General features: G+C 46.5%; 1 protein-coding gene across 5 annotated transcripts in view; it reads right to left on the reverse strand.

Annotated features, from left to right (window-relative positions):
• Window positions 1-19,521, reverse strand: part of gpm6ab (glycoprotein M6Ab) — a 47,828-nt gene that overhangs the window by 19,515 nt on the left and 8,792 nt on the right. Inside the window, exons 1-2 of one of the 5 annotated variants that reach the window (XM_081724374.1) lie at window positions 12,730-13,427; window positions 11,937-11,993 (exon numbers count right to left, since the gene is read on the reverse strand). The exons of 1 other annotated variant lie outside the window; for it this stretch is intronic. In XM_081724374.1, coding sequence (XP_081580500.1) covers window positions 11,937-11,993; window positions 12,730-12,766 — 94 coding nt within the window. In that variant the 5' untranslated portion in view covers window positions 12,767-13,427. Of the gene's footprint in view, window positions 1-11,936; window positions 11,994-12,729; window positions 13,428-19,521 lie in introns of those variants that run through there. 3 more of the 5 variants (XM_081724372.1, XM_081724373.1, XM_027021004.3) reach the window with 3 other exon arrangements.

The raw sequence follows: 19,521 nt of genomic DNA on the forward strand, positions 1-19,521 counted from the left end.
TGTGCTGATGCTTTTGTGCGTTTCCCAGCCTGACACGCAGGCGGGTAATTGGTGCGCACCAAACAAAGCTCATGGCCTGGGTAGCACAACGCAGCGGTCAGTGTGGAGCGCCTGCTCCGATTCACGGGGCGCAGAATCCATCACCTAGTCACTGTGCTACACACACTTACTGACATGTCTGGCATTATTTACGAATGAGAATGCTTGACTTCAACGGCGCATAATCATACAGTAGACACAGTAGCCCTCTGCCCTGAGCTCATTCAGAGAGGCAATAAATTAGACCCGCAGGCGGTCGATCCGTCAAGCTATCTGGATATGCAGATAATGACCCTGCACAAGAAGTGAGGGACGACTGACAGGACAGAGGGACGCGACTGTCAGCAGAGAGCTGAAGCCATTTATGATCTGCCGCGGTTCTTTCCATCCCTCCGCTCTTACTTCCATGCAGCGCTTGGGCCCCATGCCGGCCGACAGCCGACGCAGACGTCAGTGATGCCCATGGGATGCCCAGGTGGTGTGGTTGAAGTGGTGGCCCTCACCCCCTACCCCAGCCTCACACGCCCCACACTAGGGGGGGGTCACTGGTGCGGACTGACTCTGTGGCTGAAATACCAGTTTGTTTTGCCAATATTGTCATCTATGACCCACTTAACCTACTCAGGACAATAACAGCTGAGCTAGTCACCAAACATGATATGTGCTTTTGTCGAACATTTATTCAACTGACATATTATATTATATTAGAATAGAGGAGTTCTTTTTTTTTGAGTTTCCTAATTTCATTGCTGCCAAAGTAACAACTGGCAATGCAAACAGATGTTTCATTAATGCACTGTCCATTAGTATTAAAATGGCTTGCCACTGGAAACAACAAATCCTTAATTCTGATGGTCTGAATGTTCAACAAATCAATCAGTGAGACTTCTCTTGGTTTCTCCAGTGTAAAGCTGCTTAGAAGTAACACAGTAGACAAACTCCCACAGTGACGATGAGGAGGAATGGGGGATGACAACTGACCCTTTTGTGCCAGTTATTTTAGTATTAATATATTTACATGTAGCACATCTAGAGCGGCTGCAGGATACAGTACCACAGACATTATCTGAATGATTATCTCACTTTTGACAAGCATGGCTTTGATGTTTTTGTCTCGTCTGTAGGAGATTAGTGGAGGATCCTTAAATCAAGACGTGGTCTTTGCATCATCCTGGAGGATTCTAAAGTGTTGAAGTATAATATAGTATAATGTTAGCTACTGTTTTATTTGTAGGGTGATGACTGAAGCACCAAGGGAATTCTTGTAGTCTTAATAGTAGATTGTTTATAGGTCAGCACGTCCACACTGAACAGGTGAATCATTACGACTTAGTTATGAAGCCCACAGGTTTGAAGATATTCCAATATATTCAAGCTTTTAAGGTGGAACTGTTCATTCTCACTGCAAATGCGTTTAAGTCCAAGTAGCTGTGAATAAGGAATGGAGTTTTACAGGCCTTGGGATGTGCAGAACTGCACTGCAAAAAGGAATGAGTGTGTAGGCTTAGAACAGATGGTGGTTTTTAAACAAGAATTAGAAAACTTCACTGAAACATCTGAAAAGGCGATCCTCATTCCATGATGTACTACACTCCACGTATATTCAAGAGCTGGGTAGAATGCGCACACACACACACACACACACACACACACACACACACACACACACAGGCACAGTCAAAAGAATGAATAACGGAACAGTTGGAGGTCTTGTAATGTGCAAACAGGTGAACTGACCAGGACGTTGCAGAGACCACGTCCCTTTTTTAAGGATCCTCCACTAATCTACACACAAGACAAAAACATCAAAGACATACTTAGCGAGAGTTCAATAATAAACATGGCACTGCAGCCTAATTTAAGGTTAATAAACACTGTATTAATGATATATCTGTTTGCACTTCTTGTTGTTCATTGTTAGTAGCAATGAAGTTAGGAAACCCAAAAGAAAAATAACTGATCTACATACATGCACTCTCAGAGCTATAGAAACTGATGAATGCCTAGTAACTGAATGCCATGATTTAAACATCTGCTTCTTCTAACTGCTTCCTCCTCCTGGAACCCCAGGAGCACTTTGCTTGCACATATGGTGAAGGACTTCTTTCCTTCATCTCTGCAATATACTGCTACACACACACACACACACACACACACACACACACACACACACACACACACACACACACAGTGCAACATGCATTACTGCGTAGTCTGGACCACAGTATAGAGGACCTGCCTGTGTTTACTGTGAAAAAGTTTGCCTGATTGAGGGTAACTTGATTTTCACTGTATCATTCACCCAGGAAGAGTAACCAACTGTCCTGCTCTGCCACACTTGGTCAATGGACAGTACTGGACGGTATTCTCCTGTGTGTCCTCTTGCTGTTTGTGCGGAAATTATTCAAATGCAGCATCCACGCAGTCGTGTTCGATCCATCTGCGCACAGCCCTAATCGCCAGCCGTTAAAGCTGCCATTCTCACCGCGCTAATCTCCCCTCCACGCTAATCACGTAGCGCGAACCTGACAGCGTGACCTAAACCTGTCAGCTGTCCGAGAGCCCGTGAAGCTTAGACTTTCAGAACGCCTTCGCTTTGTGTCCCCAGAGAGAAGTCAGGGAGTTGCATTTAGACACAGTCACGGTAGGCGTTCTGTGCTACCATATAGCCCCCGCACACACTCCCATATGAGGGGTGTGAGGGGTACATGGGGGGGGGGTCTCTGCTATACACTTACAGGAGGCTGCATAAATTATTTAACAGAAACACAGAGGGGTCTGGCATCACCATCAATTATTCAGGTCTCACTGTGCCACCTACTCATCTCTCTCTCTCTCTCTCTCTCTCTCTCTCTCTCTCTCTCTCTCTCTCTCTCTTTTAATATGTCTTTCTCTTCTTGCTTTACTCTGAGGTAAAAGGATGACAGAGCGCATGCCATTCGACCTGCGCGTGGCTGAGAGCAGAAGAGGAAGCCGATACACAGAAACCGTGGTGCCCTCGTTAGCGCTGTTCACCCCGCTGGAGTGAGACGCAGTGGTGACTCCCGAGGTCTGCTTCTTTAGTGTCTAAACTTACTAAATGCACTGTGCAGTTAAAGTCAGTTCACGCCAGCACTGAGCGAGAGCCGTTTCTAAACAGCACAGCTCAGTGAGTGCAGAGGGGCTTTATCTTCTTCACCACACACAGGAAGACAAACAGAAGCTCTTAAGCCCAAATGTCTCTCTCAGATCCCTCCCTGGACACCCTCTGCCTGTCTCTCCCTCCCTCTCTGCATCTCTCTCTCTCTCTCTTCTCTTCACTCTCCATCTGCCAGCCTCTCCCCTCCCCCATCAATGGCCATCAAGGTCAAAGTTCATAATTATCTAATGGTTAACTCTCCAAAGGAGCAGACAGTGTGAGTGGAAGAGAACCTCCTCCCCATACAGAGCCCCCCCGCCACACACAGATGTAGCGCACAGCACGCTGCACCAGGCCGTGAGAGAGGGAGCACGTGGGCAAAGCCAGAGAGAGGAGGTATGACCAGAAATGACCGCACGGCTGCAAATGCGCCGAATGAAGCAGCATTTCACAAATACGATTAGCACAGCTGTCCAATTCGTGCCATACAAACTTCTCATTTACATGGTCCTAAACAGAAAACCCCAACACACGTAATCACAGTTAATGGGTTAATGATTAATCGTAATTACAGTTAATGATTAATGGGTAAGCACGTAAGAACAAGATCTGTGGAGAACTGAGCAAACTTGATTATTTCCACCACAGTATTTAAATAAATAAAAACAAATCGTAAACAAAACACACGTAAACTACTGCAAATTCTTAGTACATGTTTTAGTTGTTTAGCAATACATTTCTTCTCAATATAAATCACCTGTTCAAATATGCATTTTGGGTCTGCATGTGTGTAATGGCACATCATCTAAGGAGACAAACATGTATGCCGCAGGAGAGCCGCACTTATTAGCACGCCATCATTCAGCAGGGTGACCACACCAAACACAGAACCACACACACACACAATACAGAACACACTCAGAATGACCAGCTACAGACCAGCTACCCAGAAAATATCTAGAAAAGTAATTTTGAAATCACACTTATCCAGTCCATTACAGTCTATTAATTCTATAAAGAAAATATATGGTGCAAGAGTCTATCATTTAGGAGAGAGAGAGAGTGTTTTAGTGCTTTATTCATATCAATCGAGTTTTGATCTATAGATCTCACTGCACTGTGGTTAGTCCAACACCACCACCACACACACACACACACACACACACACACACACACACACACACACACACACACACACACACACACACACACACTACATTCTAAGAAAGAATTCCCAAGTCTCATCAGGCCTGTTTTAACTCAAAAAGAGCAGTATTTAAACACTCAGTCAGTCAGTACCAAATCTCCCTGCCTCTGTGATTGGTTGTGATATGCACTAATAGCGATGTCTTCCAGAGAGCTGCAGGATGCACGGCTCCTAGGTCATGCAGTGCTCACAGCAGGAACTTGGGAGAGCGGAACACAGGTCATATCGGGAAGGGCGGAACAAAACCTATTTGGGTGGCATGTGTTGTGTGTTTGGGAGACTTTAGGAGGATTCACATGTAGGACAGTGATTATGGGGGTCTTGCCTCACAGAGAGCATGAAACAAAAACACATACTGAAGACTGGAGACATATAACACACACATAACAGCGCAGTTACACAACACACGTAACAGCAGCGTTATTAAACTACACACTGTCTTTTTCTCTCAGCATCTCCTAACTCTTACGCCACTTTGAGAAGAATATATTTAGCTGAAAATTGTCAATAAAAAACAGGAAGTGTGTCTTGTGTGTTCATGTATACATGTGCATGCTGTGTGTTTGTATGTGTGAGTGTGTACATTTGCGTATGTGTGTGTATGCCTGTGAGTGTGTACATGCATGTATATTTGTGCATGCCTGTGTGTATTTGTGTATGTGAATGCTTGCCTGTGTGGGTGAGTATATGAGAGTTTACATGTGTTGTGTGTGCATGCTGTGCGTGTGTGTGTGTGTGTGTGTGTGTGTGTGTGTGTGTGTGTGTGTGTGTACACACTGTCCCATCTCATTCTGCCAGTGTGTCTGAGGTAATCAGATAAATCAGTGGCTGAGCTACCTAGCCCAGACAGAGATGAATGTGTGTGTGTGTGTGTGTGTGCGCGCAAGTGTGTGTGCATGCGCGTGCGCATGTGTGCACGTGTGTGTGCTATTTGCAGTGGGGGAGGGGTAGACAAGCAATGGAAACTGCATTCAACCCTCCTTGCTGAATTAACATACCACAAACCATCAGAAGCAGGGCCCTACCTTATCTCCCACACACACTCTTGCTCCAAACATAACACTGTAGCACAGAGCACTGTGTTAACAAGCCAGTGTTTACATAATGCTAGCACAATCTGATGAGGACGCATCATCAGGGGAGGAGCTTTGAGTCTTTATCTGTGGCTATGCCTCTTGTGCTAAGCATTAAAGAGCTGGTCAAAGAGGGGTAATGAACCCTGCGGCACCCGGTACTTCACTAAGAGCACGCTCTTCTGCCCCCAAGTCCACAAACAATCAAACACTGTTTCGAAACACAAAAGTGAATTGGCAAGTGTGAGCATTAATCAATATTATATTAATCAATCCACTGAGCCACGCCATCTCCATGTCTCCACTGTATTTCACAGGTGCGCATTGTCTCATAACACCCATAATCTCTGTGGGGTGCCAACATTATTCTGATGTGACGCACCACCTCTGTAACTGTCGTAAGCCCCCCAGCTCAACACAAACACGCACGGTCACCTGTCATCTCTGACTGCAACACACAAAGAGAAGAGGTCTGTGAGGTCTGTCATCCTGACACACACACACACACACACGAGACCTATTTACTATTTATTGGGTCACATTTGGTGGCAACTTCACTGATATTTGGGTCTGAAAAGCATCTCGAACTGCAGCTTGTGTGTGTGTGTGTGCGCGCACGCGCATGTGTGTGTATGGCAGAGTAATTGGGTGCTTGCTTTATTGTGAGAGCGCATTATTACTGTCGACAGAAGCTGTTTGAAGCTCTGTCTCCATGCACGCGCGCACACGCACGCACGCACACACGCACGCACGCACACACGCACACACGCACACACGCGCACACACAAGCTTTCAATCAAAAACTCATGAAAAAGCTGGATGGGATGTCTGTGGGGAACTCAGATAGTGCACATCATTAAAGCCATGCAGCTCAGGCTGTAACACAGACAGCGTCTAGACATACACTGTGTCAGCTCAACATATAAAGAGGGATGACGCTTCTGAGGTTTGTATGAGCTACCACGGGATTATGGGACAGGTGCTCTCCTAACACCATCACTAACCAAACCAAACCACTCCATCATGTAACTACAGTATTTTTTTTTTTAAGGTTCTGAATTGCACTACACCTTACTGGGCCTGTTTCTAATCAACAACCAATACACTGAGAAAACACTTGGCCATCCTAAAGTCCTGTAAAACCAGAACACACTAGGAGCCAAGATGACTCCAGTGTCATGATGGTGCTGCTTGTATGTGGTCTGCTTGTTTTCACCATTCACTTTGCCGCTGTGTGTGACTGGACAACACACTGCACTTCAACCACAGTCCAGCCACTTAATTCTCACAGTGTTTTAGTTCCAAACTGGAACAAACACTTGTAGATGCTAAACTGTGCCAGAGTTTCAAGAATAAAACCGTTTTCTCGATTTGCATGTCCCGTGAATATGGCCAATTCTACAGCTCGGGATGACGTAGCCAGGCCTTACTGGGATGAGCGAGCTAGCCAGGCCTTACTGGGATGAGCGAGCTAGCCAGGCCTTACTGGGATGTTAATGTACCTTGCAACTGCTCAGTGGCCCAGACACCATGAGCTCTGAAAGTCGATATGCATGAGATGGAAACATCTAGTAGCCTAACCTAATTATCAGAGCAGATATCAACAGGTAGCTCTCGGACATTCAAATACTAGATGTAGTAAAGATTACTTAAAAACACAGTGTACTTCTTTCATTGAATCCCTCCTCAGCAACCCAGAAAGACTCATAGCTTGTGGTTTTTTTGATGGCTTGCATGTTTGAGGGTTCAGAGGTCATGAGGTCAAGTGTTCCACTCGAGGGCTCAGTCACATCATGGGTCACATGCCTGGCGTGGTCCGAGCCCTTCAGCCTAGCCTACAGACGACATTTATCCATTTTGGAGACTGACGTTTAAGCATTTCAAGCTTGTTTTCTTTAAAAAAAAAAAAAAAAAAAAAAAACACCCAGTCAAACCTCAAAGTTCACAGGGAATGGTAGTATAACTGATCTGGTTCTGTTCACAACTCTAAGGGCGTTATATACAAACCAAACTTGTGAGTGCTAACCTTTGGTAGCACTAATAACGATCATGCCGTGGTCATCCCAACACTACAGGGTCATACCTACACTACAGGGTCATCCCAACACTACAGGGTCATCCCAACACTACAGGGTCATCCTTGCACTACAGGGTCATCCTTGCACTACAGAGTCATACCAACACTACAGGGTCATACCTACGCTACAGGGTCATACCTACGCTACAGGGTCATCCCAACACTACAGAGTCATACCAACGCTACAGGGTCATACCAACACTACAGGGTCATACCTACACTACATGGTCATCCCAACACTACATGGTCATCCCTACACTACAGGGTCATACCTACACTACAGAGTCATACCAACACTACATGGTCATCCCAACACTACAAGGTCATACCTACACTACATGGTCATCCCAACACTACATGGTCATCCCAACACTACAGGGTCATACCTACACTTAGATTTCTGTACCGCTCAGCCTCACTGAGCACACACTGTCTTCACTCCACATGCTGGCAAAAGCCCCATGGATATCCAAACCATTCTTCACCTTCACACTCCGATCTCAGCCAAACAAAGGACTGGAGAAGTCTCAAAGTACAGCAGGCTGAGTAGGAAACAACCTGCCCTGTGACAACACAGGACACAGCTGGAGCTTTTGCTTGTGTGTTCATACATCATAACTAAAAAGCAGTAAACAAACATGAAAACCATTAACATTTTAACATTTCGCCGCTCACAGCAAGAAATGTCATTTATTCTGAACAGTACATCGAGGGCCTGGACTGGAAGGATTAGATTACAGTGCATGCCCTGGGCTAAGAAAACAACAAAATATTTAGATTAAAAACACACATTCAAACTGAAGGGGTTCCAAGATCATCAAGTGGACGTCATCTGCCATAACAGACAAAAGCTTTCATTTCTTTAGGAGATTTTTTTCTTCTACTTCAGTAAGACTGCCCTGTGGCTTATCAACTGTAGATCTGCTCTGTGACAGTTATCTATTGTTTTGTACAGTTTCTCAAACATAGCGACAAAAGCCTGCAAAATTGCATCATGCATATACAAGTTTACTGACTCAGGGAATGAGAGCTCGGTCAGGTGAATGCCTACCTGAGCGAGAGAGGAGCTCGGAGCGAACGACTGTTGAGTGAATGAGAACGGCCTGGGTATTTCATTTTGCCGCCTGCTGAGATGCACCCTGACAGCTGAATCGATGAGCAGAGAAGCCAGGTCCTCATCTGCAGATCAGCTCTTCAGCACAGTGTTGGGCACTACAGGACAGGACTGTGGGCAGCACTCTGGTCACTAATGGAGAACGAACGGCCCTTTGGTTGCTCCCATATGGACGATCAATGTTATCAAAGCTGGAATCGGAAGCTGTTGAAAGAGGCCCCCCAACTGCCCCTAGAATCAGTGTAACTGTGGCAGAGTATCTGTGTTTGTCCACAGACTCAGCAGAGCAACTGTGTTTGTTGTCCAAACACATACAGAGCAGAGTACATGGCTATGTTTACATGCAAAGACTTTTGGCAATCTGATTGAATTCATTCAGATTATAGATTAAGACTGAGTTGTTTATACACACACACACACACACACACACACACACACACACACACACACACACACACAGCACAATAATATGATGAAAATCTCCTTTCACATGCACACTGCAAGTAACCAGACACAAAAAACCAGACACAAAATCATGTGTGCGTAGACCACCGGTGTGCACGTTCCCAACAAGCTCCACACGAGTGGAGTGAGACGGGCAGACATGCATTACCTACATTTTCAGTGAATGCGCTTCTGTTGTGCTGCAAAATCCTTCAGCGTATTTTAATTTTCTTCGTAGTCCGTGTAAATGTCGTTTGTTTGCTCAAATACTTGTCGGAACTGCGGCTTTACAGCCATCCATCTGCCATCCAGCTTGTTAATTATTTTAAAGCCTTTTAAAGTTTGAAGAATAAACTCCACTGCAGACGGAGTTCTTGATGTCCCTAAAATTCGTTACGATGCAAATGCACACGCAGGACCTCCTCAAGATTTCCCATTAGGAATGGTATCAGATAAGGTATAATAGGATCATGTAATCAGATAAGGTGTTTATATGGCCATTGTTCTTCTATTTAGCCTAAGCTATTAGTTGGATGTTTATGAGATTATAATACATCACATACATCCAGAACGCAGAAGCACTACTGGTCTTCAATCTTCCCATGTTCACACGTCGCTCCACTGCTGCGCTCCCTTCATTGGCTTCCAGAAGCTGCATGCATCAGATTTAAAACCCTGATGCTCGCCTACAAAGCCAAAAATGGACCAGCCCCGATCCGTACCTTGGGTACTTCAAACCTCAAGTACGGCTTGGCTTGAAACGCCTTGCTTCGAGTCTCATGGAAGACAAGGATCGAGACTGTTCTCTGCCCTGCTCCTGGAGGGTGGAACTAGTCCCATACAGTCTTCATCCGCAGAGAGAAGAATTATTTATTTGTGAAATATTTAAATGACCGTTGATCCTGCACCTATAACATTTCATACTACTCTTGAGTAACTGAAACTTTAGCACTTATTGTTTGGTTTTGTTTGTTATTGCACTTTTTGTCTGAGAGCTTATGTTTATTTTGCACTTCTTGGTATCAGCACTGATTCCTGTATTTCAGCAGTATTTTCGTTCAAAAGCGTCGTGAACTCTAACCTTCTGTACTGGCTAGGCTGTATTCCATAAGTAGACGACAACAGCACTTTTTTAAGTTGCTCTGGTTAAGGGCGTCTGATAAATACCAGGAACGTATATATGTAAATGTAAACGTAAGGGACTGAACTGTTGTAGAACTGCTGCCTGATGCTGTTCTCAGTACTGCTCTCTAACCTGATGGCTGTCCTGGTTACTGACTTCACCAGACAGACTCACGAACACATGGACACACACACACACACACACACACACACACACACACACACACACACACACACACACACACACACACGCAAGGTTGTAGCGGAGTCAGAGAAGCGCTGTGATGCCTGATCCATTATTATTGCATAAGAATCAAACATGAACATTAGACAGCAGTTTCCTGCCAAATGCTGAAAGAAAATTATTTATCCATGTTTCACACACAGTGCGTATATGTGTGCGGGTGTAAAAGAGTGTCTGTGTCTCTGCGGGTCTGCGCTGTGGCTCTCTGTGGGTCTGTGTGGCTCTCTGTGGGTCTTCGCTGTGTGACAGAGCACATCTCCGATGTCCATCTCCTTGGGCAAATGTTATCTCTGATAAGCGCCCACAGCTAGCCTCTTGCACATATTCCCATTTCACCCCTAGTTCCTATTCCTAATCCTAATTCCTAATCTAGCACTGTCTAGACTGTCCTCACGCAAGCCTGGCTGCTAACTGATCCATCTCCAGAGGAGGCTCAGTAAGGTGTCTTCACGTCAGCACTGAGATGCTTGCAGTTGCTCAAGTTGCTCAGCTGCAGTTCCGCTTGCATCCACTCCATGTCACCACCATCTAGACAAGGCTGTGTGCATGAATGGATGAGGCTGTGTGCATGAATGGATGAGGCGGTGTGCATGAACGGATGAGGCGGTGTGCATGAACGGATGAGGCTGTGTGCATGAACGGATGAGGCTGTGTGCATGAACGGATGAGGCGGTGTGCATGAACGGATGAGGCGGTGTGCATGAACGGATGAGGCTGTGTGCATGAACGGATGAGGCTGTGTGCATGAACGGATGAGGCTGTGTGCATGAACGGATGAGGCTGTGTGCATGAACGGATGAGGCTGTGTGCATGAACGGATGAGGCGGTGTGCATGAATGGATGAAGCTGTGTGCATGAATGGATGAGGCGGTGTGCATGAATGGATGAAGCTGTGTGCATGAATGGATGAGGCGGTGTGCATGAATGGATGAAGCTGTGTGCATGAATGGATGAGGCGGTGTGCATGAATGGATGAGGCGGTGTGCATGAATGGATGAGGCGGTGTGCATGAATGGATGAGGCGGTGTGCATGAATGGATGAGGCGGTGTGCATGAATGGATGAAGCGGTGTGCATGAACGGATGAGGCGGTGTGCATGAATGGATGAGACGGTGTGCATGAATGGATGAAGCTGTGTGCATGAATGCATGAAGCGGTGTGCATGAATGGATGAAGCGGTGTGCATGAATGGATGAGGCGGTGTGCATGAATGGATGAGGCTGTGTGCATGAATGGATGAGGCTGTGTGCATGAATGGATGAAACTGTTTGTCTTGCAGCAGAAAATCTTTCCACACAGGGTATATACATCTATAACTGTGAACTTTAACTATCGTGCGGCCTAAAAAAAAGACGTTCAGTTTAGGATAGAAAAACTAAATTCTTTTTCTCTCTATCCCCCCCCCCCCACACACACACACACAACCCCGCCCACATACGACTCTTCATTGTACATTATGTCCTTCAGTCAAATGCCTGTGTGTTTATGTCTGTCTCACCAGAGAATGAAGAAATGTTGATTTTTCTCTCCATTCCAGCATCAACAGAACCCTTTCCTACACAATCAACCACCACACACACACACATACACAGGGGGTTTAAACCAACACAAACCACAATCTCACGCAAAACAAACAGCAGTGTGAGGGGCTAAGTCCAGTGGGCAGACGAACTGATCTAATCTGGGCTGGATTGCTTCATTACAACTGCAGTGCGTTGATAAGCAGTGCAAAATGAGAGGGAGAAAGACACAGAGAGAGAGAGAGAGAGAGAGAGAGAGAGAGAGAGAGAGAGAGAGAGAGAGAGAGAGAGAGAGAGAGAGAGAGAGAGAGAGAGAGAGAGAGAGAGAGAGAGAGAGAGAGAAAGAAGACTACCCCTCTCCAGTCTCTGCTGAGCCCTGATGGTAACTGTGAAAACAGGCTACTTACAGTGGACACTAACAAAGACACTTCCTATCGAGTGTCCACTCTGATGTGCACCTATTAGTCCCCCAGTACAGCCAGACCGGCTGTTCTTAGCACCAACCAGATCCACACCCGTGCCCCTCTGCAACATCCCCCGCCACACACACACACACACACACACACACACACACACACAGCTTCAGGCAAACTCGGAGTCACTGCACAAATGCATTTCCACGCTTTATGATCCATGTGGATTTTTTAAAATCCTGTATAATAGGAGTTTCTTGTCGTGCTGAGATGAGATGATCTGCACTGAGGGATCAAGCAGCAAGAAAAACCCGCGTTTCAGAGCTAAAAGAAGAAAGCAAGCAGTTTCTCACAGTACCTTTCTGCGTCTGTCCCTCATCCATGTTCTCCTCCATGGTGGGTTGAGCTCGTTGTTCTGCGCTGGACACACTAACAAAAGCTTCTACAAGATGCTTCCAAGCCTCAGCCTGCCCACACTGCGTGTGTGTGTGTGTGTGTGTGTGTGTGTGCACGCGCGTGCGTGTGTGTATGTGTGTGTGTGTGTCTGTGTGTGCGCGCACTCTCTGGAAGTCAGCGGTAACCTGGAGAAGGGTCCTCTCAGCTCTGCTCTCTCGCTCTCTCACGTTCACTCTCGCGTTCACTCTCGCGTTCACGCTCACGGCAGCGACGGGGGTAAACTGAACTGCTCATCCGTGATCTCACCAGCCTCCTCTCACACGCTGGCCATCCCTGCAACCAGAGGGCGTGTGCTTCAGACACACACACACACACACAGCCCGCCTCCCCGCCCGCCCGATTCTTCGCAGCGGGGGAGCTCAGTAATCACTCACTTCACAGAAAGAGTGAGAGAGAAAGACACAAGAAACAGAGAAAAAGAGAAAGAGTGAGAGAGAGAGAGAGAGAGAGAGAGAGAGAGACATGGAAAAACAGAGAGAGCGAGAGAGAGAGCGAGAGAGAAGGAGTGGTGTGGTTGGGCAGGTGTTGTGGAACAGGCAGTAAAGGAGTGCTGAACACAACGCCTCGTACAGAACGCAACATACCGCACTTAGGAACAGATGGAGGATTGTATCCTAGAAACAAGCACACAACCTGCCCCCCCCCCCGAGCCCCTCCCTCCCTGCCCTCAGAGCCCCCCAAGACACACACACACACACACACACACACACACACACACACACACACACGTACGCGCGCGCCCACCCCCTCTCCGTGTTTGCCTGAGAATAAAAGACCCTCCAGCACAGCCGTTACTGTTGGCTCACCTTCTGATAAATTGATTTAATCTCTTTTCGGTTGGACTGAAGCACCGCTGCTCGGCACCATGGGCCGGCATTGCCACTGTGCTACAGGTGCACGGCGAGACGTCATTACTCTACTGCATGAGTTTCAAACTCATATGTCGATATTATATAACACTTTTTATCCAGTGAATTTGGGCTGCTTGTCCCTGTGAGGATGGGATAGACCAGGGGGTGCTGGGGGTTTCTTCTGGCCAGACTGTAGTCACGCCCAACTAAGATCCAAAAAGAAAAGTGTTTCTACAACTTGCACTTATTTCCATCTTTAATACCTGAATACACATTGGCGGAGTTTGTAATTAATAGTAAGTGCAACACAGCTAGAGAGATACAACCTTATCACTCTGTTACACTCTCCACAGCAGGGGATGGTTGGTGTGTGTGACATAACCTGACAATACCAGTGACATTAAACAACGTTAATGAGCGCACCTGCTAGTGGGCCATCAGCTGTTTAACCCATAAGCTAGTGATAAAGACCCAGCCAATCAAGTGATGAACAATGGATGGCTACTAATGCTAACCGATGCTGCGTAAACACTGTGTCCACCCATGTTATGAAGAGTGCTGAGTAGTACAATCACATCTCTCCATGCAGACCCAGAGAGACTAGAGTCATCCTCACACCGTTAGCAGCCAGAGAACTGAGTGATGGTTATGGTTACCGTGTCGCCGCAGTCGCCAGCAAGAGGGCTGAAAGCCTAGCAACAAGAGCAAGCTGCGAGATGGCGGGAGAGCACATGGCCCCGCCCCTGATGAAATGATTGGCTAACGGCAAAGCTCCATTAACAGCGCAGGCGTTATGGGCTTCTCCGTCTACAGGCCTGAGGAGACCCGAGACTGAACCTGGTTCAGCTCAGCCCTGCCAAGGACGCGCGGAGACGGCTCCGTTCAGAAGCAACGGGGACAAAACTAAAAGACTGTTTGCTGCATTGCTGAGGCCATGAGAAAAGCCCTCAAGACTTCGTTCCTGTTCAGTCTCGGACAGTAGAGGGCGCTGGAGCCGTCGGATTATCAGACCTTCCAAAATGTACATCAAACACCTCCTCCAATTTGTATACCATGAGAAAATCAAATTCTGAACCGAGCCATTAAACATCTTAGCAGTTAATTTCCTCTGCATAGTGATGTGTGTGTGTGTGTGTGTGTGTGTGTGTGTGTGTGTGTGTGTGTGTGTGTGTGTGTGTGCGCGTGTTTTTACTTATATCAGTCCTCATCTGTATTTTTGTGTATGTATTGTGCTTCTTTTTTTGGGAGGGGGGAGTAGATAGAGTGAGTGAGTGAGTGTGTGTGTATAGGCACATGTGCCTGTTTTCTCAAGGGTGCTTGTCCCCAGAGTTATTAATCAGACACGGGCATGCTCATTACTCCATACTTACTGGTCCTCGTCACACACACACACACACACACACACACACACACACACACACACACTCACTCCTTTTCTTCCTTTCCCTCTTTCTCTCCATCTCTCTCTCTCTCCCCCTCTTTTTTCTCCCTCCCTCAATCCACCACATTAATGCCCGCCTGCCCCTCTGCCCTCTGATTGGCTGACTCTGCCCTCTGATACCTGACTCTGCCCTCTGATTGGCTAACTGCCTGACATTTATAAGGATGACTCATGCAGGCGGCTGGTGGCAGATGTCAAAAACCCCCACCCCACTATGTCCACCACAGCCACTAAACCCACGCAACGCACACTCACACACTCACTCACATACAGAGGTTACAATACGTTTCAGGTGTAACCTGGTTTCGGAGACACAAATGTCAGTTTACAAATACTACATGACATTTTAAACCATGTTCCACCATCCTTTAATGGACTTAATATATGGCTCAGTGGAATTAATAATAAGAATTCTAATCCTGTATTATAGCTAATAATCATACCAGATAATTAATCTTTTTCACAGTGAATAAGGGATTGAGAGGCGTAGGCAAACTGTTACAGTGGAACTGTAGCATACATGGCAAAACTGAAGCACACACATCAAAACTGAAGCACTCCCTGTAGGACAGTAACACACACAGTAGAACTGCATTACAGACAGTAGAACTGTAGCACACAGCGAAACTAGCATGCAGCAAAACTGTAGCACATATAGTGAAACTGCAGGACGCACAGCGAAACTAGCACACAGCATAACTGTAGCACACACAGTGAAATTGTAGCTCTCCCTGTAGGACTAACACACACAGTAGTACTGCATTATAGACAGAGTCTAAGAATATGTGTTGTATATGTGCGTAGTGTAAAATGATTATCCAATACTCTCTGTTCTCATAAAACTATTCTCCAAACTGTAGCTGGAGCTGAATATCAAACAGCTGGTATGCACTTGTATGTTTGTGTGTGGGTGTGTGTAGCTCATGTTTTTAAACTCTATAAAATGATTAATCTTTCATTGGCTAAAATAACGGTATCATTTCATTTATTACGGTAATAATAACTTACAAACCACCAATTTCATTTATTAGGGCTGTAATGACTTGAATTGCCACTTTATTGGACACCCATCTACTAGTGCGCTGGACCTCCTTTGGCCTTCAGAACCTCAGAGATTTGTCAAGGTATGAATTCTGCCAGGTGCCGAAATCGTCCTGCAGGAATCTCGGTCAGGACAGCTTCTCGTAGTTTCCACAAATTAGATGGAGGTACGAACATATTCTGAACGGCCCATTCTACCTCGTCCCGGAGAAGTTCTAGAGGATCAGGATATATGGACTGTGAAGGCCAGGGGAGCAGGGAAAACCCGCGGTTACATTCTTAGACCCGATCCATGACCGTCCGACCCGTGCGGCGTGGCATGCTGTCCTGCTGAATGTGTCCTTATGACATAGTTTAAACAGCTGCCACGAAGGGATGAACTTCCTGTGTCCTACTGTCCAAACGTCCCTCTGCAGGTGTCAAAGTTACCCGGGATGTGCCAAGAAAGCATCCCCACACTGCCACGCCATTGATGCACACTGTTTATGCCAAGATCCTTCCACTAGAGTCTTGCCTTTCTGCTTCCCTTAGACAGTAACGGCACTGGAATCGGTCATCTGCTGGTCTAGCCCATATGTGCTTGTCAATGATGCGTTGAGTGTTTGGACGTGTTAGCTGGAGCACTAATGTCACTAATAAAATGACCATTTGGTGTACACATCGCTAATCATATTAATACGAATCGAAATGTCCCGGTGTTGACGTTGTAAGATCTAATTGCTGTTTCATGATCGCACAGATATTGCGCATTTGACCCAAACTAACCAGGGCTGTTCAGAGCGCCCGTAACGATGAGGTCTGGGCCCTGCCGGCTGCCTGACTAAAGGATGCAAATCACGCATGATCTCTGCTAAGCTTCGAGTCTCTGGGCATGACCACACACACAGTAACGTTCATTCAGACACTCCACACTTCCCTCACAGTGCCATAGACTTTTTTCTTCCTTAGTCCTCATACATTTTGCTTTGCATTACAAAGAGTTATGGTTGGAATCGCGTTACATGGAATAACACACGTCCTACCACAGGGTGAACACCTGTTAGGTATGAGACACACTTCCCAGAACATCGACCAGTCCAAAGGTTTCTAAGAGGCCTGGTGTCTGCATTAGAACCGTCTCAGCGTCTCACAGTCAGTCCACTGCATACTTCAGACTTAAGATCAAGGTCATTTCTTCTCATGACAGAGTCATTTAGACTTGATGCCTGGCTCCTCGCAGTGTGAGTATAATGTCTGAACCATGATATTAGGAGAAGTCATAAGTACTGGAATTTGAACGAACTGGCTAGACCCAATAAATCTATGCTTCATTTTTGCAGTCATTACTAGGAAACTCTGGCGAAAGACTTATTTCAGTTCCAGTCATTGAGTTACATTGCCAGTAGATTAGAATTTAAAAACCCAGGGAATCAGTAGATCACATACATCAGTTCGGTATTCATAAAACACAAATGGTAAAACAAGTGGAGGGACTAAACTCCGCAGCTCAGAGTTACTATAGTTGAAGGATGATGACCCGTGATGAGTGAGGATGAGTCTGGTAAGGAGTTAACGCAGCACACACTCCGGCTGAGAACGACGCACTCCCAGCGATCATTTATACAGCAGAGACCTGGGACAGAGTGGGTGCATGGAGTTAGGCTGCGTGTCGGCCATCCTGTCTGCAGGAAAGTGCAAAAGTGTGAGTGTGAAGCAGCATTAGTGTTCCCCAAAGACCCTTTCAGATGATGTGCTGCTCTTCTCCAGAGTTGCTAAGTATCACATCTCTCCATCGTCACCACCAGGGTGCAATAGAAACGCTCTCAATGGAAAATGAAGAAAGATTTTTTAAAACTACAGCCAGCAGCAGAATACTCTCCACAAGCAAGGTCTGAACAGTGTAGGTCTGGGAATTTGTATTTGTGTGTGTGTGTGTGTGTGTGTGTGTGTGTGGTGTGTGTTCACACCTCTCGCTATGGCACTAGTAAAGCGCTCTCATCTATTGTCTCCCCTGCTGTGCGGCAGAGAGAGGATGAATAATCAGACATCTCCGAGCTCCCTACACACAGCAGTACAGCGGAAGGTGCACACCGATACACATCGTGTACAGTGCACGATTTTTGGCTTGACAGTGAGAAACCTCACAGGCACAATATTGGACTATATATGCCACTTTGATGGGTTACCTGGAGCTGAGCCAATACCATATAGTACAGAACCCCTCAAACAATACCTCTGGTCCATATCCGCTCCTGCTTTTTCTGCAGCTCGATAATTCATCTACAGCTAATCAATAGCTAATCTATAGTTATAGCACCAATGCTCCATTACCATTCCAGCACCACCCTCCAAGGTGGAGCCAGTTTCGGGGGATAGCACCATTCGTAGATTCAGACATGCCGCATCGATTTTGCCTTTAACTACAAATTTCACACACATGCAAAAATCAAGGTGCTCACTTGTCTACACCAGCTCACTTCTTGGAGTTAATGACACAAACCGAACTTGATCTCACCAAGTCAGAAGGGAGACAAGTCAACACAGGTCACGGTGAGCGTTGTACCTGCTGGGTGAGAGAGTCTGCAGGGGCTACGAGACGACTGTATGAAGAGATCACGGCTGATAGCTAGTATACGTTCATACAGCAGTTCACTCTATTTATTTATGTTTATTCTGATGTCACTGTGTTTGTTATTTTGCTAACAGTGAGATACACGTGTGTGTTTGTTCCATCTCCAACGCTCTCTTATCCGTCCTGTTCAACAGCTCCAGTCTGCGGTGACTTCAGAATGGGGCGATTTGAATCCTTGTACTACAATGAGAGAAAACCCTCCAATCCCTCCAGTGGATATATCACTCAGAGTAGGCCTTAAGATCTTTTTCTGAGTCTTCACATGCCTCTGTACCCTTCCCCCTCTCTACCTTAGTGACATGACTGGGAAATAAACTCTTGCTCAGACTCTCTGACCATCTAATGGCAATCGACTAGCCCCTCCCGCAGATCTGCCTAACAGGGCCGAGTCCGCATTTAGTTACCACATCCCCAAACTCTGAGACTGACTGAAGAACTTTCCAGAACTGCTGAGAGACACTGTGAGGGTCTTAGGGAGAAAGCAGCGTCATCGTTTCCCACAACGCTCTCTCATAACGTCTCCATTCAGGGAGCTTTAACGGGGAGACGAGACACCCATCACGTCCGACAACGCGGGATGAATTCTGCTCGGCCTTTTAGCGGTTGCCATGAGAGACTGGCGGTGGTCATTCCACTTCCCCTCCGAGCTGTCAAAAGCCTTCATCTGGCCACATCCGGCACCAGCCTCGCTTAAAGACGGCCGCGGGCTGGAAGAAAAGACGGATCCGAAAACCCCCAGCCGCACCGCTG

This window comes from Electrophorus electricus, chromosome 12 (assembly GCF_041902795.1).
Source record: "Electrophorus electricus isolate QZ-2024a chromosome 12, ASM4190279v1, whole genome shotgun sequence".
In the NCBI taxonomy this organism is placed as follows: Eukaryota; Metazoa; Chordata; class Actinopteri; order Gymnotiformes; family Gymnotidae; genus Electrophorus; species Electrophorus electricus.